We start from the raw sequence: 27,503 nt of genomic DNA, 5'->3' as shown, positions 1-27,503 counted from the left end.
GAGAAATAAAACATACTTCTTAAGCTTGAAGGATAGACTGAAATGTTGGGAACATTTTCTTATTACTGTGTTATTGGGTGCTGTTTTCTTATGTTATACCAAATCAATGAAATTAAAAAAAAATCATAAAAGGTTAATAACTTATCATGTAATGGAAAAAAAAAGGTTTATGGTTGTGTTCTTATTACACTGAATGTGTTGAAATTTCTTTTCTTTAATTTGCAGGACAACCTGATAATATCTCTATCTCATCAGCAGTCAAGTCTGAATCACTTTGAAGAAATAAAGTGGCAGCAAGAAATGCAGATATCAGACATCAGAGTAAGTCTGTTGTATTTAGTTTGTTTTAAAGTTTTCTTTTCTTTCTTTCTTTCTTTCTTTCTTTCTTTCTTTCCTTACTTAATGCTGTAACATTTTTCAGGATGATGCTAGAAGTTTACAGTTACACGTAACATCAGAATTTGCCAAGCTTCATCAGTTCCTCAAGGAGAAAGAAGAAAATCTGATCCAACAGCTGAAGGAGGAAGAAACAGGAATTCTGAGGGAGATGGAGGAGAACCTGACAAAAATTAAAGAAGATATTAATGCATTTCAGGAATCAATCTTTAATATTCAGTTACAGTTACAGGAACGGGATGAACAGACCTTTCTAAAGGTATAGTTATATTTGTCTGCATAAGATCCTTTGAATATTGTTACTGACATCTTTGCAAAATGATCGACTTTGATTTACCTTATACAGCTGCGGATCTGTATCTGATAGAAATGTTGCTAAAATAACACAACTCTTTTAAAATACATTGTTGCAGTTCCCATAAGAAATGTAAATAACAAACCCACTGAGATGGCAGTAATCTCCATACCCTGTACAATATCAACTCTTACAGTGTTTGTTGCAAAACTTGTATTACTTTTACAAATAGAATTGTTAGTAAGTATGTCCCCTTGAAAATTTGTGTGAAACTCAAAACGTCTCCCATGACATCATGAAAGACAAAGCCCACAGTGACTTGTTACCTAAATTTAGTGTTTAAACTACAGTTTTAACATGGGCGCGGGTGGTGTGGTGCAGGTAGCAGCATTCACAGCACAGCAAGAGGTTCTCGGTTCGATCGGCTGGGTGGCCTTCTGTGTGGAGTCTGCATGTCCTCCACCATCCAAAGACATGCAGCAGGATGGATTGACACTCTGTGTTAGGTGTGTGGTGTGAGTGTGCCTTCTGTGGTTGGCTGCCGGGCTGGGGCAACTGCGGCAAGTGAAACTGCCACTCCCACCATCAATGTGGTGGACAAGTGATCCAGGTGGGAGCCCTGACCGGGAAAAAGCCGAAAGAAGAAGAAGAAACTACAGTTTTAACATGCTGCATCCAGCAACAAGCGAGTTTTATATTTTAGTAAGAACATTTCTCAGGTATGTGTCACAGGTGGAACATTGTACATTGCATATTAATGCATATTAATGCATATTAACTAGCAATTAAATAAGTAGCTCTTCCTATAAAGGTGTGCATTGTCTTTGGTTCCCAGAATGCTTTGCTAAAGTATTTAAATCATTGTCAAAAACTAAGCATACACATAATTTTGTAGATGTGGTTATAATAAAAAAAACGAGTCAACACTGAAACTAAAATCTCAAAGACTATAGTAATCATTATTCTGTTTTCAAACTACTGGCACCTTTAATATCTGGTCTAGACTACAAAATTAAATTAATTGTAAAACAATGATGCTAAATTTAAAAATACACTCAAGAAAAAAACAAAATGTACATTAAGTGCACATGAATACAATCATTTTGAATAAATCACATTACACTGAATCACAAATGACTGAACAAATTTGAACGAAAAACACATTTGACTGAAAATTTTAATATAATCACATTTGACTAAAAAAGTTTATCAGACATGCCAAATGTACAAAAACCTTTTTTTATTTACTTGGTAGCAAACCTGCACCCTTATTTGGGTGGTTTTAACCAACACCCCTATACCTAAATATACTAACCCCATGGTTGCACAGTGGAACAATGGTTGAGCAGACACACACACACACACACACACACACACACACACACACACACACACACACACACACACACACACACACACACACACAGAGTCTCACACACACACACACACACACACACACACACACACACACACACACACACACACACACACACACACACACACACACACACACACACACACACACACACACACACACACACACACACACACACACACACACAATGGTTGAATGATTCTTTACCTTGTAATTTTCAGCAATTGTGATTCAGTTTACTGTGATTTCAGACAAGTGTGCTGGTTACACATTGTGTTTACAGTCTTTGTGAAAATTATGCATCTATTAAACCTGTTAACTGCATAAGTGATTCTTCTGTGTAATATTTTGTATCAGTCATCTAGCATTCTCTTGCATCATACCAAAAAGGTCATGACGTATTTCAATGTAAATGCAAAATAGCACCAACACTCTTGATGGAAATTTACCTTTAATACAGCATATGGTGGCAAATGCAACAGTGTTTATTTTATCATTTGGGGTAGTTAATGCTACTATGGTACCTACATTCATACCCAAATCATCCCACTGATGGAGTTCTTTCATTCGACTGCCATTTCATTTGTACATTGAGCAGCATATGATGCAGTTATACACAAAGTCAATAAAGAGTTTCTAAACTTACAAACAGTACAGTCTTCTCTAAATTAGAAACTGGATTTCTTAACAGTGTCATACATATTGCATATATGAAAAGAGAGTCAAAACTGAAACATTATACCAGTGCTATAAAGACCAGAGTCCTCAGTGATCTTACAAAAAGTAGCTATTGGTCTATATCTGTTTTAGGTGTAAAAATATTTATAAATCTAAAAAATGACTTTTCTGCTTCTAGCATTTTGAGACAGTTTGTTTCCTACGCATTAATTTAGCTGGTCCTAGTGTGACTTGTGTCAATAAAACAGGCCTTTCCAGGGTTTAGGTTACCATTAAAAATTTCAATAAGAGAAGAACTTCAAGTTAACATTGTAGGAATGAAATTATGTTTGTCTAATCTTTTTTATTCTCTTATTCCATATAGGCTGAATTGATGTAATACCCACAAAACATGTTTAGTATAAGGTTGCCACCAATCCATTTTTTTCCAAACTATCCGGAAATCAAACTGTTTCTCTGGTAGTCTGGAAAACACTGTACAAACTCCAGTATTCTGTTTCAGAAAAGGAAAAAAACTATCAGAGTTTGTTAAATTGGCCGATTTACTATGCTTTTTTACAGAAAAGCATAGTAAATTGGCTGAAAGCAGGCATCGGGAATGGAAAAAGGGGTGTTCCCGTCCACTGATGTCACACTGACATCACAGAATGGGTGGGACTCGGGTGGGGGGAGGGGGAGGCAGGGTTATGGGTGATATGAACGAGGGGTGTGGCCTTACATCAGTTTTAGCTGCAATGAAAGGTGGCAACCCTAGTTTAGTATCAGTAAATGGTTGTCGATGAGCTAAGTAGGTGTCATTAGCATGCATAGCAAACATATAAATCTAAAAGGGTAAAATGAGTGTTGCTCATCTTTATAAACTGTTTGCACCTAAATTTCCTAAATAGAATGTTTTAAGAGAAAACTTAAGAAGTGAATTCCTTTTGAAAATAAAAAGTATTATTAAATAAGCAGTTGTTATAGAAATAACAACAAAAGTATTTCTCAGTTTAGTAGAGTTTTTACAGTAGATACAAAAGTTTGTGAATGAATAGCTAAAGTGAAAATATTGAACCTGTCTTGCACAACCTGAAATTATATGCCCAAAGCATGTTTTTCTTTGTTTTTTTTTTCTTTCTTTTATTTTTGAGAAAGTATGAATATATAAATGTTTGTTTGTGTCTTTTGGCTTTTCCCAGTTAGGGGTCGCCACAGCGGAACTCTGGTCCGCTAATGATTGGCAGTGGATTTTTACGTGCCGAGTTGCCAGCCCTGACACACAACCTTCAACGAAGGTAAACCCATTCACACATGTCTCCACGCAGAAGACGCTCTAGCTGAGAATCGAACCGGACAGCATCTTACTGTGAGGTGACCATGCTACCGCAACACCACCACCGCATAGTGTAAAGGAAACACTTCTCAAAGATTCCACAGTTCACACTAGATACAAATATATTCAGACTTCAGATAATTTATTATTCTATATAAATTATAAGAAATTGGGAAAATGAGTATAATGTTCCAGGTCTCACTGACAGATTAGTCCTGCGATGTACAAAGCTCTGAGTTTTATATATCAGTCTGTTTTATTTCTTTTCAGTAAATACTTAGAAAATCATATCTAAAATGGACTTAATATTTAATTAAATTAACGTAGGGAGTATATAAGTAATGTTAAACTGTATGAGTTTTACTTTAACCATTTTACATCAGATATGGAAGAATACATTATATTATTTTATGAAACAGTCTTGACATGTTTAACAAACCAAAATATCAGATTATGTAATATGAGGTTACAACTGTTTAATCTTTTCAAAAAAATGTTTTGTTTATTGACAGGTGATCTAAAACAGCCCTGGGCTCTTTTATTTCTCATATAAATATAGCAACTGCTATAGTTTATGTTTATGAATGCATGCATTGTTATTGTATAAGTTTTGAAGAAATAAATAAATAAAAAGTAATAATTTTTATTGTGTTACCTCTGATAATAAAGGTAAATTTAAGTTTACTCCACAACCCAACCTCATTGTTAATAAATGACATACATATTACCACCTTGAGTAAGTTAATATAATTATCTATACTCAGTCTATGCAAGTCCCATATATTATAATCTACAGTTTGATTAATATATATGACTTTAAGTGCAGTGAAAAGATTAATCCAGCAGGTGGCATCAGAGAAAATTGTTCTAGTTGCAGCAGGGTGTTGGGCTGTTTCTAGCAGTCTGCAGTGCAGCAAGGACTTGAAAGGCTGCGGGGGGTATACAGTAGTACTGTCATCGACTACCTGCATGTTCTATTTCTAGTAATATGCATATCTTTAAACACATGTAAATGAGTATAAAATAGAAATTAAATTAAAATGAAAATAAATGATACCCTTGTGCTACTCTAACAGTTAAAAAATTATTGTAGAGAAAATAGGCCATAAAGATGTAGCTTAGTGGTTGTGCTTGAGTACAACAAGCAATGGCATGGATAAAGAAACATGATGACTATTCTGTTTTTAGTAGCTATATATTCAGCTAGTCACTGAAACAGTGATAAGGCAATTTGATTACACCACCTGTGACATGGGATCATCCAGCAAACAGAATGGTGATCACAGAGGGAGATCTATATCAGATGCTAATGGATAGCTGCCTGATCTTGGGGAGAAAGGCCAGACAGCTGCAAATAATAACTCCCTTGGTGAAAGGCCTATGACTGATAGCATAATGTTACTACTTGGAGTGGAAATGACCCACATGTTAATGATGGTTTAACATCAGGCTAGAAATTAGCAGGCTCAGATGTTGTCTGAGTTGGGCAAGAAATGGTTCCTTAAGGTGTTTGTGGTAGTATGGAGAGAAAGGTATGTTAGATACATATTCTTGTGCCAGTGGATAATAACAAAGGGGAGATTCAAAACTGTGGGCAGTATAGAGTTATCAAACTCCTGTCTTTCTTCATAAAAAAAACATTGGGGAGGGTGATTAATAAATGGATATGCAGAGTAGTTTGAAGTAAGATGTGTGATGAGCAGTACTGATTCAGATCAGAGTGCAACACAACTGACCTGATATTTACTGTGAGAGAAATAGTGGGGAAGAAGCTAGATATGAGGAAGGAGTTTGACTGGGCATTCCGACACTTGAGGAAAATGTGGGAAGTTCCCATGAAAACTGATACGGACAGTCCTGTCAAGCTTTGAAATGCTGAAAACATTGAGTGCAGGCTATGTACAAAGACACAATAACACAAGTGTGAACAGGATTCGGACTCACAGAGGGGTTTCCATGGTTACACCCATAGCTATGACCCCACTGCTGTTCATAACGATGATTGACTACATTAGCAAGCGAATTATAGGGGACAAGCCCTACAGTGCTACTGTTATGCAGACAACGTGATATTACAAGCAGACTCTGAACAGGAACTTCAGCAAATGATTGGGAAATGCATTGCAAACCTGAAGATATATGAGATGAAACTGAGTGGAGATAAGACAGTTGTCATGGCAGCAAATGGAGGAAATCAGAAGTAGCTGAAGATTGAGATAAAAGGGATGACAGTGGAACAGGTTGACAACTTCATATATTTGGGAGAGGTGCACGAGGAGAAAGGACGTCTTAATCAGTAGGTCAAAGCTAGAATTAGAGAGGTTAAAGACAATTCACTCCTGAGTTTTGGGGTACTGTCAGTATGCTGACCCCCTCAGGTCTCCCCTGAATGGGGACCATTGGTCTAGTCAGACTAACACAGTCAACAAAGTGTTAATAAATAAATAAATAAATTACTTATGCAAATGTAAAAATGAAGGCCATTGTGCATCAGTAATCTTATTCCAGTTTTTATTAAATTATGAATTGTGGCACATGGAAAATGATTCTTTTTGAAATCAGAATATTAGCATGTACCTGTATGACCTTTTTATAGATTTCTTATTTTTCCTAGCCTGCCTTCAACCACATTTGATTCTTTTCCTACATCAGCTCAACAGGTCATAGGTTCATAGGTTCATAGGTAGGTACTAGGCTATCGGCCCAAGGGCCTACGTAAGCCTAGCCAACAAGGTTCCCTGGCTTACGCCACCCAAGAAAATTATTTTCCTGTGCCACTGTTGAGCAGAGACACAGAAGTGATCCCCGGGGTATATTTCCTATTTCCCATCCACTCATCAAGATTTTTCTTGAAGAGTGTTAATGAAGAACTTTGCTTGACATAGATGGGTAGACTGTTCCAGAGTATGGGAAGATTTGGGACAGGAATCTATCTCTCCAGCATGTTCTGTTTATTGTGGTGACAAGGTTTAGGTCCCTAGAGTTTGTAGCTCGGAGGGATTGGGATTTTTTTAGGTGTAGCATGTCCAACAGCTCTGGGTTTGACTTAGCTTTATATGTTAGGCAGAGATCATCTCGGAGTAGGCGGTATGCTACTGAGTAAAGCTGGAGTTTTTTGAGGCGGTCAGTGTAGGGCATTTCTTTGAGGCCAGTAATCCTCTTTGTGAGGTACTTCTGTGGCCTTTCCAGCTGCTGCAGATGTCTTGTGAGGTACATTCCAAAAGGGGTGTTGTACTCTATAATGGGTCTAATGAGTGTCGAGTAGAGGGGAACAATGACCTCTTTTTTCTTGGATGAGAACCCTTTTATGATGAGGTGTGCCACATAGAAGTATTTCCTGACTACTGTGGAGATGTGACTATCAAAGGAGAGACTACTGTCTACCAAGGTCTCTCATCACGCATTCTGTGTTAAGTAGATTGCTGCCTATGTGGTAGTTCATGGGTACAGAGTTTTTACCAAAAGAGATGACACTGCACTTTTTGGCATTGAACTTGAGGCCATGGCTCTGACACCAGCCATCTATCTCAGCGAGGCCCTTCTGTAGGATGTCCACATCATTTGGGGACTTGACTATGGCTCCTAGTTTGCAGTCATCTGTGAACTTCGTTAGCCAGAGGCCTTCTGTGTTAGCCTGTACTTCAGAGAAGTAGATACCAAACAGGAGAGGTCCCAGGACGGAACCCTGCGATACTCCACTTGTCACTACTTTGAGGTCAGTTTTGGAGTCTACAACTTTTACAGTATGATTCTATCAGTGAGCCAGTTGGCAACCCATCTTGTGACGTAGGGATTTATACATAGTTAGTGAGTTTAGCTATAATTCTAGAATGGGGGATGGTGTTGAAAGCCTTGGCGAGGTCAAGAAAGGCTGTGTGAACCACCTTACCCTCATCTACGGCTTTGGTGACTGCCTCAAAGAAGTCGATCAGGTTCAGGAGGCATGATCTGCCTTTCACAAACCCAAACTGGGTGGGATCCAGAGTTTGGAGGTTACCAATGTCTTTGTTTATGAGTTCCATGATGATACGTTCCATGGCCTTGCAGACCAGGCTCGTCAGGCTAATAGGTCGATAGTGTCCAGGATCAGTGGTGGCTCCCCCTTTGTGGAGTGGAATAACTGTTGCTGTGCACCATTCAGTGGGCACAAAGCCTGATGCGAGGCTATTATTGAACATGGTGCTTAAGTGGGAAGCCAGTTCGTTCTGAAGTTCGTGTAAAATGCAGCCTGGGATGTTGTCCGGTCCCATGGATGCTGTTTTTGGCTTTGGAGAGTGCAGCTTTTGCCTGCGTAGTTGTGATTACAGGGATTCTGTATTCTTCCTGTATAGATATGGGCCCTTTAGGGGGTGAGAGGGGGGTAAAGTTAGAACTGAACCTATCTGCCAGGATGTTTGCAATATCAGTTGTTTCTGTAATTTTCTTGCCTTTGTGCTGTAACTCAGAGCAGATCTGGGTGTTGCCATCGAGATTCTTGACATAGCTATAGAATGCTTTGTGGTTGTCCTTGGAATTAGTGGTGATTTGGTTTTCGTAGCTAGCTTTGGAGGATCTTATAAGGGATCTCAGCTTCTTACTGAGGCTGACCAGGGAGCTCCTCCACTCATAGGATTTTACTCTCTTTTGCCACAGTTTCTTCCTTCTGTTGTACAGTTTGTTTATGGCAGGGGACCACTAGATTGGCTTCATTTTTTTGGAGGATAGCATCTTGGTTCTGTTTGGGATAGCACGATCATGCACTCTTGTAAGTGCTTATAGAGTGCATTTGTGTAGGATTCAGCAGTTGTATCTGAATTGTCCAGCTGCAAGTTCACCACTTCTGTCTTAAGAAGCATGAAGGTGGCTTTGGAGAATTTTTTTACTGTGGTTTCTTTTATGGGGGGTGGGGGTGGGATGTGGAGATCAAGGGTGATTAGCTTATGGTCGGATCGGACCAACGAGGAGTTGACTTCAGGGGTGGAACATCGGTCACTCACATGTTGGTAATGACTAGGTCTAGGATATTGTTGCCCCGGTGGGGGTGTGGATAAGTTGATCCAGGGCATTGGAGTTTATGAATTCCAGAAAATGTTGAGCTAAGGAGTTGGTACATGAGTAGTTTTCCCAGTTAATGGTGGGGTAGTTGAAGTCACCCATTATTAGGGTGTTTGGTTGAACCATAATATTTTCCAGTACATCAAGAAAAGAGGAGTGGGAATCCTGGGGCATGGTGGGGGATCTATAGCAAGCTACAATTTGGATTGCAGTTTTGCCCACAGTTAGTTGCTCTTGGATAACCTCGAATGCATTATGCTGAGTAACTAGCCTGGAGTGTGGATATCCTTAATGAATATGGACACACCTCCGCCTTTGATGTTTCAGTCCAGGTTACATGGCCAAAACGTGTGGTATGAGTTATAGCCTGGTAGTGCAGGGGTGCTCTTTGGAGCCTTGAACCAGGTCTCAGTCACTGCACAGATATCGATACTCTCCATTTTAAGTAGTCATGTTGGTGACTTCCTTCTACTTATTGGCCCTGTTTCACTACCATTAGGAGAGAAATTCTGGTCAGTGTAGGTGAGCCTTTTCATGTCATTAGGAGGGTATTTTCCACTGCATACATTATAATTTCTTCATTGAGCCTCCTAATTCATTGACCCATTTGTCTCTGGATGAAAAGGCTGTGGTGGGTGTAGTCCTTCCACTTTTTCAAGGGATACTTGTGCAGAAACAAGACCTGCTACCTGCCTCTGAGAGAAGCATGCACTACATCTGCCTCTGAGGGCTCCATTTCTTAACCATTCTTTGAAATTAGGGAACTTGTTTTCTTTACCATCTTAAAAAAGCTATACACTTTTACATTTTCAGAGGCTGTTCCTATAACTGAATATGTCAATAAACTTATCTTGTGCTTGGTATTTATTACTAATAAAGTGCTGTTGGTATTGGGACTCACATGCCAGGTATGAGAATTAGGTATATAAGGAAAGCTGGAGGTGGAAAGCAGATGTCCTAGAAGTTGTTTTTTCAGTGTCAGAATAATGAAGTAATGGATTCCTATTGACAGAGGACTGTAGTGTTGTTCATTGCAATAATGAAAAATCTTTCCCTGGACTTAACAAGATCTCATTTGTTTGTTCCAAAGCATTGTACCTGTGCACCAGCTTTGGCATAGCTGTGACCATCTCAAACTCACAACCGCCAACAAACAGAATGTAAGCTGCTAGTCTTCACTATGACTGCATTCTGTACACTGCAAAAGCCATTTCTGTAATTTTTTTCACATAAGAATGACCCAGTATGCACACTTCCTGCTGTACTTGAGGGTTTCTCTAAAAGACAATAGACAACATATCTGGTATATTATAACAAATTACATTCCAGGTATCTTTTGTAAGCGCTGGATTTTCCATTTCCCAAGTTCTTAATGCTTTCCCTTGCTGCCCCTGTCCAGTGTGGGATATACCTTTTGGGGTCAAAGCTGAACCGTTTTCTTTCGTATGGCCTTCACCTGAAACTGAGTTAGTGGGATACCCTTCTAATGGCAGAAAAGTGATCTTTCCTTAGCACCTCTCTGTGTTAAGATTGTGTGAGTGGACTTCTCTGTTAGTGGAAGAAAAACGGGCTCTCCCGTGAGCATCTCAGTTTTTGTTAATGTTGTAGGCATTGCACAATCTTCCAGTCTGCGTGTTTGGAGTTGGAGATGCCGACTGGCCGCTTGACCAATCATAGACTTTGCCTACCCATATGAATACCTCCTTGTCCACAACCTCTTATCCTAGCTATGAAGAACTATATGGAGCATAAACACAAAGGCACACCACTGGCTCGAATACTCAACGAAACTCTTTAATATTAAGTCTGAAGAAGTGTTCTGTGTAACGCGAAAGTGCTTACTGTTCTACTTTTAATAAAGAGTTTTGTTGAGTATTCGAGCCAATGGTGTGCCTTTGCATTTATGCTCCATAATTCTTCATTTTGTACTACGGAGGCACTTTACCCTGATGATTGAGTTTTTTGCTGTGAGTATGAAGAACTATAGGTTGATCCTGTTTACCATTAAGCTGTACTAATTCTGACCCAACTAGTGGCTGTACCTAGGGATGTTAAACAAGCTCTGAAAAGCTTCCCTCATATTTATGATGACATAACTTTAGGAGTTTGTCCCATAAGGCTTGCATTACATTAGGATCTACTGAGTATTTACTATCCAAGTTGCATGGTTGTCTTGTTCCCCAGTCTTTAGTAAATATCTTATCCGTATTGCTTCTGTGGACTCTGCCCACACCATCACTTTGTATAGCCAGGGTATAAGGTAGTCTTCTGATCCAGCCTGCTTCCAACTTACCATGACATTTGTCCTCCATTGTTTTACTGTTATGGGGAATGTCACTTGTGAAATTTGCACCTTCCTAGTGTCAATAAAATTATGTAATCCCCTTTTGTAAAGTACCGAAGTACCTGCACTGAGGATGTTACTTATTAGTTGCCATTCTTATATGTTTCCAACTGTATAGATTAATTAGTACCTGCTGTGGTACTGGTGCTGCTTCCAGGGCCGCTCTTATGAACCAAGCCCACTGTGAATGAGAAAGGGGTTATCTATCCTTCGTATGTGTTGCACTCTAACTGTCCTCCTTTGTAACATTGTAAGCAAAAAGTGTAAAATGTCTCATTAATCTATCAATTACCTTTTTTTCCCCACGATTGTTCACTATATTAACTACACCTCTACTGTATTGTTCTTCCTGAGTTGGACTATCTTCTTTCCCATTTGTTTATACCACTGGGAAGAACTCCAGCTCCTAAATGGCTAATTGATCTTTACTGCTAACTACTCTTTGCCACCTACTGATATATCAGCCTTCTACAAAGTACAATCCCCCTGCATTCTATAACTCCACCACATTTTTGCATATATATAGTTTATTTACATTTATTTCTTTGTATTTATTGACTGAGGTAAAGAAGTGATCCTACTGGACCATTCTCAGGCTCAGTCTAGGGATGCTTAAAACTGCCATTCAGGTCAAAAATAACACAGAGTAGTCCATATTATTATTGCTGGACTGAAAATACATTTTTAAACAATTACCCTTACATCTACAGTAGTCGCTGCATATGCATGGCATTACCAAGCAGAATATGCAATGTTCAAATAGCTACAGCTGCTCGGTAGTACAGTAGAGTCAATTATCTGAACTAATTGGGACCAAGGTAGTTCGGATAATCAAACTGCTTAGATAATCAAACATATAATTTAACCTGATAAAAACGTCTAAAATCTTGTTTTTTCTGCACGCAGGGAATACACTTTTCAACCATTCAGTGATTCCAGTGGAGAATAAAGAATATTTTTCACATATGAGCGAGCTACAAGCTCAAAAAACACACGCAAGCAAATACTCATAACATTTACATATTCAGACTTTATGATTTTTCCTACCCGAAAACTTTGTAAGGCTGAGTTTGGATAACTGATGTTTCAGATAATCAACATTTGGATAATCGACTCTTTACTGTACATATAGAACTTAATTTTGAGAAATGACAATTTAGATGGGTATAGATTTATTTATATTTTTCTTTTCTCATTCATGCTAATCTGCAACCATAGTGCTTTTTCCATTGAGTTCCTGAATAAACCTCCACTATACTACTACATTCAACATAAAACCACACAAAGCAAGAAAATCAGAAATGTACAGGAATGTGTGGGTAAAAGTAAACGTTACCTTTATTGAGCGCTTTCATCTCAAATAATTAAGAGACTTCATCAGAATATCATATATTCATTCACAGAACAATTTTAAACATTTTCCCATCATGTGACCCTTCCTGACCAATCAAAGCTTATCCCCTCTCATGATCCTGATTCTAAGATGTGGCTTTGAGCATCCTGCCCCTTTCACTGTTACTCTCTGAATGCATGATTTACCCACTGGTATCACTCTGCAGGCAAAATTTAGCAAGCCTTTCAATTCATGTAACTGTTTTAATGTGGTCTTCTCTTTATCCAAAACATGTTTGAATGATTTGATTAGCTTGTCAGCTTTTTTCAGGTAGGGGCAGTAAGGTATCTTTGTTGCTTTTTTCCAGTTCCTTGAAAGAACTTTCTGATCAATGGGCCTTCCCACCTTTTCAGCTGCCACTGGGCCTCCTAGGTCCCTGCATATTCTCTCAAAGCTTGTGACTAACTGGTAACACTGATGTAAATTAGGCTACACTAAACAAAGAAAGTCATCCAGGTAATGTAATATGCTGACCTTACCAACCTTTTGCACTCTTACCAAGTGCAAGAATGTACTTTCTCAAATGTTGCAGATGTTGTTCATCGGCCCAAAGACATACACTTATCTATGTACTATTAGCCTCCCAGCAGGGTATCAAACCATCCCTCTACTCATCTTTGTGTATTGCCTGGAACATAAGATCTGCTTTTATGTCCTGCATCTTCCTTACCCATCTGTTGACATAATGTCTGTTAACCCACTGAGCCTGTAACACACTGCCCTCTTCATTTCTTCTCCCCATCCGCTTTATTACTTGCTCCCACTCACCTTTTTTCTTGGGTGTTTTATCTCTGAATTTCTCTGAAAACTATTTCTCTTGGTTCTGTCCCATGAAACCTCCTTTTTAACTGTGCTTCTGTCATGAATCCATTCTTCCCTGAAATGCTGTGAACATGGGTTGTGCCTACCTAAAACTTCTTTTTTCATTTAAATATACACAATTTCCCTTGTAAACATCACCCATGTGTGCCTTGTTATCTTACAAATATAAAATGACTTAACTGAGGGTGGCATATGAAAAATTATTTAACTGGAGAGGTGATAAAGTTTTTGTAGTTTACTGTTCAGCCATTCATCCCTTCATTCCTTCCCTCATTTTTTTCTTGTTTCTCTCATTCCTTCCTAGCATGCATTGGCCCTGTATTGATACTTCTGCCCTAACAGATTCATTATTTAACATATTCAACCTAAGCCTCTCTCTTGGTTTTATGCCAGGGGTGTGGAGAACAGCCATGGTCATCCCTCTCCACAATTAGGGACCCACTACTGATCCTGGTAGTTATAAACTCATAAACCTTATCAGCCTTATATGCAAAGCAATGGAGCACATCATTATGGAACTCTATTAACAAGGACATAGGCACACTTCAAACCCTGGAGCCAAATCAGTTTGGGCTTTACAAAGGCAGTTCTTGCCTTGCATACTTGGTGAATGTCTTTGAACCAGTCACTGAGTCATTAGACTTAGGGAAATCAGTCCACACTGCTTACCTGTACTTGGCTAAGGTCTTTAATACCATACCAAATTCCAGCATCACTGACAAACAAATCAAAAGTAAATGTTATCCACTGTATAGGAAAATGGTTAACCAACACAATCCAGCCTGTTAGTGTTGGAGGCTTGCAGTCATGTAAAATAGTACTTACCAGTGGTATCCTCCAGGGATTGGTTCTGGAACCACTCCTCTTTGGTAACTAGTTTTCTGATATCAAGGCTGACATGAAGGGCCTATGGCTGATAGATTTTGCTAAATATTACAAACTCAAAGCTGTTATAAGTACCCCATCTGACCTCCATATTCTTTAGGTGGGCCTAACACACACTAACAAGTGGCCCATGGGTCACAGCCTTAAACGAAATGATGAGAAATACAGCATCTTGTCTTTTGGTAAACTGGGGTACCCATGCTCTTATTACGTAGGTGACACTCCCCCTAAAAATTGACTTGGTTGTTAGGGATCAAAACAATTTCATTGACAATGAAACTATCCATTGGCCACTATGTGACCACAAATCCTTTTATATAGCCTGATTAATCACCAGGGGTATATCATCTAGATCCAAAGAAGTCGTCATCCACTCATCTCATCCCCTTTCAGGCCAGTAATAGAGTGCAGGGCCTTCTTTTGTTTGTAATTATCCTTACACATAACCCATCTTGAGAGACCATATAATTTCCTTACTAAGACAATAAAGGTCATATCTTCCTGAGCTACACTGACTTCCTTAAAATGCGGTCACTCCTTTCTGTGTCCCATCATCTTCTGAGAGAGGATCTCTGCCTAGCCTACAGAGCCTCAACAGACCAAGTCCTATGCAAACTCCTTCACATCCATAAAACTAACAACACCCTAAACACCCACTCAAGAGGTCTTAACTTCCACCGGAATATAAATAGGATCTGTTGGAGTGATATATATCTGTTGTAGAGAATACAGCTCCTATGGAATAGACTCTCACTGGATGTAAAGCTTAGTGGCACCCTGACCTTCTTATAGGTTCATAGGTAGGTACTAGGCTATTGGCCCTAGGGCCTATATAAGCCTAGCCAAAAAGGTACCCTGGCTTTCACCACCCACGAAAATTGTTTACTGTACCCCTGTCGAGCAGAGCCACAGAAGTGATCCCCAGGGTGTAGTTCCTATTTCCCATCCAATTATCAAGATTTTTCTTGAAGAGTGCTAATGAGGAACCTTATTTGATATAGATAGGTAGTTTGTTCCAGAGTATGGGAAGTCTCTGGGATAGGAATCTATCCCTCCAGGATGTTCTGTATATTGTAGTGGCAAGGTTTTGTCTAAGGCTGGCTATTGGCAAGTTGTAAATGGACATGAATCATTTGCTTGTATTTCTTAGGCTTCCTGTGATATTTTCCCTTCTAAAATGGATGGTAGCCATTAGCTGATAACATGGTAAAATAGCAAGTGTTTCTATTATTACAAAACATTTTGCTATAAAATTAATGACAAAGATAGCTAGAGTTCTTCAAATAAATCAGTACATTTTCACAACAATAACATATTTCAGACTCCTTTGAGTAGAATCTGCCACTGAACTACCAGCCAGCATTTTTAACAAGATATGCATAGAAAGCAGCCAAAGGCTGAAAAAGAAGCCTATAGGAACATATGTTCTTACAGACTGCAACTGTATACACACACACACACACACACACACACACACGTATATATATATATATATATATATATATATATATATATATATATATATATATATATATATATATATATATACACACACACACACATGAGAGAGTGAGGTGGATGGATGTTTACTTGAAGAGAACTCTCCAATACTTTTCCAGTGTTTCAACTGTATCAAGTCATCCAAGCTAAGACTACATTTTCTTCATGAACTGCACTTGTACTTGCTTTTTTCAGTGATTACTGCTGTTTTTGAGAATTTCTAAATCATGTGTATAATTCTGTAGCAAAACTAGTCATTTCTCTGTGTTTTGGCTTTTCTAGCCTGTGTGCCTCCAAATCTCATTGCAGAATAGCAAAGCAGCCGGGGACTTTATTGTTTGACAGCTGCTTGCTGTTTAATCTGCTGCTTTGGCAGAAGGTGCTTACCTGGGCTCTGTGTTGGGAAGCACCAGAGGAAGCTCAAAGTGTGGTTCTTTATTGGCTAAAGGGCATACAAGTCAGTTCACAAGCTTTTTTCTCTACTTTATATCATGCAAGTTGCAAGGCCCTTTGTTCACTTACAGAGAACTCTGCAGCACTTTTTCAGAATTTCAACTGCATCCAGAGCCATCCAAACTAAGATAAGAATACTTTATTAACTCCACTTGTACTTACTTTATACATTGATCATTACTGTTTTTGACAATTTTTAAAGTATTTAATTTTATGGCAGAAATAGTCAATTCTTTGTCTGTTGGCTTTTGTAGACTGTGTGCCATCAAATATCTTTGAGAAAAGGGCAAAATAGCCAGGGCCTTAGTTGTTTGGTAGTTGTTGTTTAATCTGCTCTTGAGAGCTGCTTTTGCTTTGCTTTTACATTCACAGACTCCAGGGTCAGACATCTTGTGGCAGAAGGTGTTGACCTGACTCTCTGAGTTGGGAAGCATTGGGGTAATCTCAAAGTGTGGTTATTTATTGGCTAGAGGGCATAAGAGTCAGTATTTAAGCATTTTTTCTATGCAAGGAGCTTTTCTCTGGGCTGCACTGGTTAGCAGTACCTTCATAGGTTCATAGGTAGGTACTGGGCTATTGGCCCAAGGGCCTAAGTAAGCCTAACCAACAAGGTTCCCTGGCTTACGCCACCCAAGAAAGTTAATTTCCTGTGCCACTGTCGAGCAGAGCCACAGACATGATCCCCGGGGTGTATTTTGTATTTCCCATCCACTCATCAAGATTTTTCTTGAAGAGTGCTAATGAGGAACTTTGCTTGATATAGATGGGTAGCTTGTGCAGAAGTAAGCTTAGAACAGCTAACTTGTGCATCAAATAGAATTACCATATCCTAGCATTATATAATATCCTGGCCTTAACCCCAGAAACTACCCTTGGAGACTCCATTTAAACTGAATCTCATTCCTAAATAGCCAGCCCAATTACAGGACCTCGCAACATGGATATACAATATACAAATGTCTCTGTGGCCAGCTTGGTACATTTGGGCACCCTAAGGTGATGTAGCAGTTGTCTTGTTTTCACAGACAAACAGTTCATCGTTAAAGAAAATAACACAGCATGCAAGAAATGTAAATACACAACTTCCTTGGAGGCAAAAATCTCACACGCAAATGAGGTTGTCAGAAATACCCAAACTACAGTCCTCACATATACGGTTCACAATACACACAGTGTCATATATTAAGGTGCTTAAAAGAAACCTTCCCAAATCTCAAAGACCACCAAAGCCAGCTAATGGCAGCACTCTATTTAGCAACCACTAAAGCATACATCAAAAGCAACACCAATCATCTCACATAAGCCTACACCTAATGGACACCAAGTGCAAAGCCCATAAGGCAAGCATACACTTTACCTAATACTCCTGTCATTGGGGAGTCAATCACCAGGTTAGTCAAGGAGAAGATAATGGTCAGTTACCTATCTGAGCCAGAATCTGCAATATCATGGACACACGCTGCACCCCATATACCAATATGATTCTGTTATAACCCATGTGGGAGTAAATGACCTGAGACATACCTCACTGGACCATATGAAAAGAGACATAGTGGATTTTTTGGAATATGTGTCACAGAATGGTATGAGCCATGCATTAAGCAGCATTCCACCTTCAGCAAGGATGATGCCAAAATATGAACATAAAATGGTTTCATAGGTTATAGGTTCATAGGTAAGTACTAGGCTATCTGCCCATGGGCATTTATAAGCCTAGCCACAGAGTGATGGCTTTCGCCTCCCCATTAGATTAGTAACCTGGGCCTCTGTCAACAGGGCTCCTGAAGTGATCCCAGGGTAGAACTTATGATTACCCATCCACTCATCAAGATTTCTCTTGAAGAGGGTTATAGAGGAGCTCTGTCAAATATGGATTGGGATTCTATTCCAGAGTGAGGGGAGTCGCTGGGACAGGAATCTATCCCTCCAGCATGTCCTGTTTATTGTTGTACATAGGTTCAAGTCGCTAGAACAAGTGGTTCTGAGGGATCTCGTTTTTTTGAGGTGAAGCATGTCCATTAGTTCAGGGTTTGACATGGCCCTATAGGTCAGGCATAGGTCACCTCTGAGCAGACGGTAAGTGACTGAGAAGAGCTGGAGATTTTTTAGTCGTGCTTCATAGGGTAATTGTTTAAGGCCCTTAATCCTCTTAGTGAGGTACTTCTGTGATCTTTCTACTTGTTGCAGGTGTCTAGTGAGGTACATCCCAAATGGGGCATTGTACTCTATTATGGGCCTAATGAGTGAGGAGTAAAGGGGCACAATCACCTCCTTGGATCTGGATGAGAAAACCTTTGTGATAAGGTGTGCCACATAGAAGGATTTCCTGACCATTTTGGCTATGTGGTTATCAAAGGAGAGCATGCTATCTACTTGGGTACCCAGGTCCCTAATTACTTCTTCTGTACTTAGTGGATTCCCATCTATGTGGTAGTTTGTAGGTACTTTGTTTTTACCAAATGGGATTACTATGCATTTTTTGGCATTTAGCTTGAGGCCGTGACTTTGACACCAGGTGTTTGTCTCTGTGAGACCCTTTTGCAGGATGTCTGTGTCAGCTGGAGAGTCAGTTATTGCACCCAATTTACAGTCATCTGCGAACTTGGTTAGCCACAGTCCCTCCGCCTTTGCCTGTACTTCAGAGAAATATATACCGAACAGGATGGGTCCCAGGACTGAGCCCTGTGGGACTCTGCTTGTGACTGGTTTAGAGTCAGACATGGCGCCTGCCACTCTTACCGTGTGGGTTCTGTCTGAGAGCCAATTGGCAACCCATCTCGTGACATGGGGGTTGATATTTAAGCTGGTGAGTTTGTCTATGATTCTTGACTGTGGGATGGTGTCGAATGCCTTAGCGAGGTCCAGATATGTTGTGTAGACCACCTTCCCTTCATCTATGGCTTTGGTGACTGTTTCGAAGAAGTCGACCAAGTTCAGGAGGCAAGATCTGCCTTTAACAAAGCCGAACTGGGTGGGGTCCAGTGTCTGGTGGTTCCCAATGTCCCTGTTAATGAGCTCCATGATAATGCGTTCCATGGCTTTGCAGACCAAGCTAGTCAAGCTTATAGGGCGATAGTTCCCAGAGTCATTTGTGGCACCACCTTTGTGGAGTGGTACGACTGTTGCTCTACGCCATTCTTTGCGTACATAACCTGTAGAGAGACTGAGTTTGAATAGTGATTTGAGATGGGGGGTTAGTTCATTTTGAAGCTCGTGTAAGACATAACCTGGGATAGCATCTGGTCCCATTGATGCTGTGTTTTTGGCCTTTGCAAGGGCTGTCTTTACTTGTGTGTCTGAGATATCTGGAGCGCCACATTCTTCTTGGATGGGTGCTAGCCCCTTTGGTGGAGAGGGGGGGGGTGAAGTTTGCACTGAACTTGTCAGCCAGGATGTTGGCAATGTCGGTTGGTTCAGTGTATTTATGGCCATTATGCACTAGCTCAGAGCATATCTGAGAATTTGCTCCTAGACTCTTGACATAGTTAAAGAAGGCCTTGTGGTTATCCTTAGAGTCATTGGCTATTTTTCTTTCGAAGTTGGCCTTGAATGATTTAATGAGGGAGCGCAGTTTTTTACTGATGTTAATCAGAGATGCCTTCTTATTTTGGGATTTTGTTCTATCTTGCAGGAGTTTCCTCCTTCTGTTGTAAAGTTTATTTATGGCTGGGGTCCACCAGACTGGCTTCCTCTTTTTTGAGGGTTTGGTCTTGGTTTTGCTTGGGATGGCTCGGTCCATGCATTCTTGAAGGTATTCATAGAATGCACTTGTAAAGGATTCTGCCATTGGGTCATCATTTTCCATTTGATTGGGAGCTTTGAAACTTCCCACCTCGGTCTTGAGGAGTGTGAAGTTGGCTTTAGACATGGTTTTTACCTTGATTTCCTTGACTGGGGGGGGGGTCGGGATGTGGATGTCCAGTGTGATTAGTTTGTGATCTGATCTTACCAATGATGAGTTTACCTCAGGTGTGGAACATAGGTTCCATATGTTGGTGATGACCAGGTCCAGTATGTTGTCACCTCTTGTGGGAGTGGTGACCAGCTGTTCAAGGGCGTTTGAGTTTATAAACTCAAAGAAGCATTGGGCTAGGGCGTTTGAGCTTGAGTAGTTTTCCCAGTCAATGTTTGGATAGTTGAAGTCACCCAGTAGCATGGTGTTAGGTAGAATCTTCATACTTTCTAATGTTCTCAGGAATGCTGCGTGAGGGTTCTGAGACAAGGTGGGAGATCTGTAGCAAGCCATAAATTGAACAGTCAATTTACCCACTGTCAGTTGCACTTGGAAGGTCTCAGATTCCACGTGCTGTGCTACTAACCAGGAGGTGTGGGTGTTCTTGATGAATATGGACACACCCCTTCCTTTTTTGTTCCATTCCTGGTTTTGGGACCTAAAGGTATGGTAGGAGTTATAGCCTGGTAGTGCTGGGGTGCTCTCTGGAGCCTTGAACCAGGTTTCTGTCAATGCACATACGTTGATTTCTTCCATACTAAGGAGAGTCTTGAGTGTGTGCATTTTGAGGTTTAGACTTCTGGCGTTGAGCAGCATTACCCTCAGTTTTTGTTTATTATTGTTGTTTATGGAGGCAGTTTTGTCTTTTGAGCCTTGCCTAAAAAAGGCAGTATTGGGGTGGCAAGAGTCTTGGCCAGTATTCGAAAGCCCAGGGTGACAGGTGCAAGCCGTCTCTGGCGAAGCAACGTGGCTTGCCAAGCATGTCATCCCAGGCTGACAAGTACTGGATCCCCTTTGAATGACACCAGTAGTTTAACCAATTGTTGAGATTGATTTTAATAATTGTCTTAGTTTCTTGTGTTACTCCATGGGGATCCAATACTCACCAGCATGAGAGAGCATGATCGAAAGACGATATTGCTTTGCCAAGGATGGGTTGAATCTGTCCATCCTAGGATTTTGGATAAATCTAATGCACCCCTTAGAGCCTTTTATAGGCTATGCCAAAAAGACAATACTACCAACGTAGTGAATAGTCTACAAGCAACCTTACAGTGCTATTGCTCAATGCTCAGAGCCCAAAAATGCCCTCCACACCCTTTAAGCCCACCTCACTATGAACAATGTAGACATCTGTGCTATGACTGAGACTTGGTTTAAAGCCATAGAAAGTACTGTTGAAATGCAATGCTACAGTGTCTTCCACACATTTAAACCAACAGCAGCACAGACTGGGACCAAAGATGGAGGTGTTTCACTCTATGTTACCAACAACATACCACCAAGTTGGTTAAACAGGATGATACCATACTGCTCATCCATTTGCAAGTCATGATAGGTAAGGTCCCTCACTGTATTATGGCTAGCTACTGGTCACCGTCTATGCCCTAGTGTCTCACAACTCTTACTTAAACCTACTAGAGGCACTCACCATCCAACCAAACACCCCATTCATGGGTGACTTTATCTAACCCTCTATAGACGGGAAATGTACACTACCTCAAACTGACAGAGACACTGCTTCCTTGACTTTATTAACATAAACTGAATGGAAGACCACAACAGTCATTGTCTTCCTCAGTGGTGGACCATCAGCTGACCCAGGTAACTACAAACCCATCAGTCTAACAAGCCTAATATGCAAAGCAGTGGAATGAATTATCATGGAAAAGATATCTAAGGGCATTGACAGCCTACAGATACCTGATCCATCCCAATTTGGTTTTGCTAAGGGAAAGTCATCCCTACGTAACTGGCAGGGTTCTTTGAGAGGGTCACCAAGGCAGTGGGCAAAGATAAAACAGGGCATACACTTATCTTCACCTGGCTAAGGCATTTGATACAATACCCCACTCAGGCATTGTTGACATGCTCTCTGAGCTAGGTGCAAACCATTACATAACTACTGGATTGCCAGCTGGCTCACAGACAGGACCCAAGAAGTCAAGATTGGTGAGTCCACCTCTACCAAGAGACTGGTCACCAGTGGAGTACCCAAGGCTCCGTGCTGGACCCGCTTCTGTTTGGCATCTACTTCTAAGAAGTTAAAGTTCATGTTAAAGGCCTCAGACTCATCAAGTTTGCAGACAACTGCAAATTGTGAGCTGTTGTAGATTCCCTCCAAGACACAAACATCTTGCAAGTGGGTTTAACATGGACAAGTGACTGGTGCCAAAGGCATAGCCTAAAAAGTGACAAAACATGCATTATAATGCCCTTAAAGAAATGGCAAATGCAAGATAAATACTCCATTGATAAAATAACTCTAAGGGTCGACCCTGTAGTAAGGGATCTGGGAATATATGTAGATAGCACTGGGTTTTGACCAATGTGAAGCTAAGATGATAAGAAAATCATTCTATGTCACCTAACTTATAGTAAGGGTATGGCATCCAGGTCCAAGGAAGTCATAGCAACATTCTACTTGGTTCTTATCAGACTTATCATTGAGTACAACGTCCCCTTTGGCATGTATCTAAGGAGACACTTGGAACAGTTAGAATGGCCCACAAAGGTTTCTCTCCAGGAGAATTCAGGGCATGAATACCCTGTTTTACACTGACTGACTAAAGGCTCTATCTCTATTTTCAGTCTAATACAAACTGCTGACAGGGGATCTTTGCCTGGCTTACAGCGCTTCTTCACACCCAGCTGTGATGGATCTGTTGCACATATGTAAAACAAGCAGTACCAGAAGGACTAGATCCAGGGATCAGAACTTTGCTTGTGACATAAACAGAACATGCTGGAAAGACAGATATGTGTCCCAGAGGATCCCACCACTATGGAATAGGCTCCCCATGTCAGTAAAACAGAGTTCATCCTAGGTCCTGTTCAATCAAACCTTGACAATTGTATGGAAAATCATAAATTTGCCCCTGGTCCCTTATGAATAGAGGCTGCCAATAAGTCAGTAAGAAAAGTATTATCCTAACAGCAGCACACAAATCCTTAGCTACCTGCCTACTAACATGCACATATGATGCTTGGATCCCAAATGGTTTGGAGTACGTAGTTAGGCTTGTAAGGGCCCTAATGGTCATTAGCCTAGTAACAACCTATGTACCTATGCTATATCTGGGTTTATTCCAGAAGACTGACATTTCAGAACATGACTTTCAGAAGGGCGAGACCCCATACAGGCAACATTCTGAAGTGCTGAATTCTTAGCAGGGCAGGAAAACTGTTTCTTTTTGCAGATATTGCAATATACTAGGGATAGGAGAATTTGCCATTTTCAGCATTGTAGTGCAATCTTGGAGTTGGTGTGTGTGTGTGTGTGTGTGTGTGTGTGTGTGTGTGTGTGTGTGTGTGTGTGTGTGTGTGTGTGTGTGTGTGTGTGTGTGTGCGTGCATGCATATGTGTGTGTGTGTGTGTGTGTGTGTATCTATATATCTATATATATATATATATATACATATATATATATATATATATAGCTATATATCTCTCTCTCTCTCTATATATATATATATATATATATATATATATATATATATATATATATATATATATATATATATATATATATAGGGGTTCATGTCTATGGATCGACAACTTATATCGACATCCACTTCAACATCTAAATAATCGACACCGCAAATCACGGACATTTAACAGAAGAGTTAAATTTCACTAATCATGCCTACCATGTTTTAGTAAGTATGGCAGTGTTATGCATGTCTGGTAGGCATGATTAGCGAAATTTAACTCTCTTACCTGTTAAATGTCCGTGATTTGCAGTGTCGATTATTTTAGATGTCGGTGAAGTGGATGTCGATATAGTAAGTTGTCGATCCATAGACATGAACCCATATATAGATATATAGATAGATAGATAGATAGATAGATAGATAGATAGATAGATAGATAGATAGATAGATAGATACAAGGCAGTGTGAGGATGCAGGAGGGCTTGACCCCTGTAAAAACAAACTTTTTGGTGTTTTTGTAGTTTCGACATTTCAGAAAGTTGACTACATATGCTCTACCTCCTGAAAGTCAACATTCTGAAACATCAGTCTTTTTGACATAAAACCAATGTGCATATAGATTTCTAGAGCGATAGACAGAAAGATAGACATTCGTCTGTTATTTCACTGCCTGCAACTCCTGTGACTTTTTTTTTATTATTAGATAAAATCGAGTTTAGGTTCTTATACCACTTAGTTTTGTTTACATAAAGCCCAAGTAAGCAGTTCATCATTCCATAAACCAAAAATTTTAGCAATTAAACAAATACAGTACCTTGTACTATGCATTCGGGTTCTACACCTTGTGTCACCAGCTTTGGTGTTGCAGTCCCACTGTACCTTACCAGCACTTCTAAAATATTTACTGATTATTCTAAAATCTTCCTAGAATTCATTGTGCTGTTTATTACTCATTTTCCCACTGCTTTCCTGTCCATTCCTATGATTCTTCTGTTTCTCGTACTCAAATGCTGACTTTGTGGTCTCTTTTTGGAAAGAAATGATGCACACTGGGGGTTAACCAGTTTGAGGAAAAAGCTAACAGATGCTGTCCTGTGGAGCTCAGCTGTAAAATAAGCTGATCCCTGTTAGACCAGGCCTTTCCTCAGCATTCCCACAGACCACCTCCTCCTACTAAAGTCTTTAACATTATCTTAACGCATCCCTACCTGTACCTGACTTTATTACCCCACCCCACCCACATGCATTCATCTCCAAGCTATCCCAGCTTAAAAAATTAAACTGGTTACTCCTTGATAGACAGTCTGTATTTTAGTTCCACTAGAGCATGATTCCATGTAGATGGACCCAGTTGTGTTAAAGCTCATTCTTCTATGGTTGATTGAAGGTGCTGTCTGACCGAAGTAATAATATCATCCTGACTTTCTTTTTGGAAGTATATTTGTTCCCTTGTAGTAGCTTTCATTTTAGGCATGGACAGAGCTCTCACAAGGGTAGGTTAAAGGGGATGGCTGCCCTGGGTGCAAGCCGTCAGGAGTCTGAGTTACTGTTGCATAAATGAATGCCAGTAGTGTATTTGTTGTCATTGCTGAAGCACTTTGTATGAGGTGAGTGTATGGTAACTGTAGAAAGCTTTTTGTTACACTTTTAGTAAGCTGATTATTACAGAGAAAGGACTGGAAAAGGTAATTGCAGTAAATGCAGAACAAACTCAGTAAAGAAAATGGCATAATTAGAATATAAATCCGTGATAGAAAAAACATATATCGTAAGAAAAAATACCCAAGGAGTAGAACTACATAAAAAGTAACTATTTGTAGGAAAATGCAACTTTGAACTGTTCTGATTATGGATGGGGAAGCTCCCATACCATATTAAAATGAGGGACAGTACAGCTTGTACTAAGATATGTGAATAGTCATTTTATGAGTGGCAACAGAGACGTAAGAACTGAATAACCATATCAAATGATTGGTTACACACGCTACTATTCTTGAAAGCTTCTCTGCTTTTTCTGTTTTTTTTTTTTATATCATCAGATTATTTGTACAGGAAGAGGATATCAGATGATACATTTGATGAGAAAGCTAGTTCTTTAGGACTAACATATCAAATGCCTTTGTGCCAAGAGTTACCAGTGATTACAATTCCTTATGGCCATTCATCATTATTTCACTACTTGCTTATTAATTTGGACATTTTGCAAGCACTAGGCTTTGTTTTCTAAAGGGGTGTTTGTTGTCTAAGTTGGTGTGTGTATATATATATATATATATATATATATGTGTGTGTGTGGGCGGCCACGGTGGTGCAGTGGTTAGCATTGCCGCCTCACAGCAAGAGGTTCTCCGGTTCGATCCTCGGCTGGGGTGCCTTCTGTGCGGAGTCTGCATGTCCTCCCTGTGGTCGCGTGGGTTTCCTCCGGGTGCTCCGGTTTCCTCCCACATCCCAAAGACATGCTGCAGGTGGATTGGATACTCTAAATTGGCCCTAGGTGTGGGTGTGAGTGTGCCTTCTGTGGAAGGTTGGGTGCCGGGCTGGCAACTCGACACTGTAAAACTCCACTGCCAATTAATGTGCGGACAAGGTGATCCGCTGTGGCGACCCCTAACCGGGAAAAAGCCGAAAGAAGAAGAAGATATGTGTGTGTGTGTGTGTGTGTATGTATGCATATATATATATATATATATATATATATATATATATATATATATATAGCAACTTAAATTGGATGAAGCAGTTTCTTACTTTAATACTAAATTCCTACAAATCCTAAACTGCCATGCCCCCCTCCGCTCTTCCTGAGTTAGGACCAAAATAGCCCCATGGCTCACAAAACAAACCAGAGAAAGGATGTTCCTATGGAACAAAATATGGGCCAAATGGAGAGCCTCAAAGAGCTCTGCAGACCACTTATACTTCAAACAGTTAAGAAATGCTACCAAAAAGGACATTATCTTAGACAAGAAAAACTATTATTCCCACCTTCAACAATCTCACTAAAAAAAACTCAAAAGTTCTGATCAGGCATCAATAAACTTCTCAAACCAGGACAGGATAAAACTCCAACACCATCCTCAATTCCCCATAATAGTCCTATGCAAATAGCTGATGCCTTTAACAATTACTTCACTGAAGCTATTCAAACTCTAGCAAAAACACTAACTCCCATTACCCCCTGTCCTTTACAATATACAAACAGTTTAGTTCCTTCCTTCCATATACAACCTGTGCCAACATCCCTTATCTGCAAACTCCTTCAACAACTCAAACCTTGCAGCCCTTCTGCTGACCATCTGCCAGCAGAATACCTTCAAATAGCTTCCAATGCCATAGCATATCCATATCCATCCTTATAAACAGAACAATAACAGAAGGTACCATCCCTTCCATATGGAAAGTCTCCCATATAATCCGCTTACATAAAGAAGGCAAATCTACTGATATCTCCAACTTCCGACCAATTGCATTACTCTCTCCACTAGCCAAAATAATGGAAAAATGTATTTACCATCAACTACTTCAACACCTACTCCATAATAATTTACTTGTCAACTGCCAGCATGGCTTTAGGCCCTTTCATAGCACTACTACTGCCCTGCTAACTTTTCCTGACTGTATAAACAGGAA

General features: G+C 40.0%; 1 protein-coding gene across 1 annotated transcript in view; it reads left to right on the top strand.

The window, feature by feature from the left end:
* Positions 1 to 27,503, top strand: part of LOC122813673 (nuclear factor 7, ovary-like) — a 146,980-nt gene that overhangs the window by 79,134 nt on the left and 40,343 nt on the right. Inside the window, exons 2-3 of the mRNA XM_044086117.1 lie at positions 226 to 321; positions 422 to 655. Of these exons, the coding sequence (XP_043942052.1) occupies positions 226 to 321; positions 422 to 655 (330 nt within the window). The remainder of the gene's footprint in view (positions 1 to 225; positions 322 to 421; positions 656 to 27,503) is intronic.

The sequence above is a fragment of the Protopterus annectens genome, chromosome 10.part0 (assembly GCF_019279795.1).
Source record: "Protopterus annectens isolate FY-2018-M chromosome 10.part0, PAN1.0, whole genome shotgun sequence".
In the NCBI taxonomy this organism is placed as follows: Eukaryota; Metazoa; Chordata; order Ceratodontiformes; family Protopteridae; genus Protopterus; species Protopterus annectens.
Note: the sequence above shows the minus strand (reverse complement) of the source record. Positions and strands in the feature narration are given on the sequence as shown.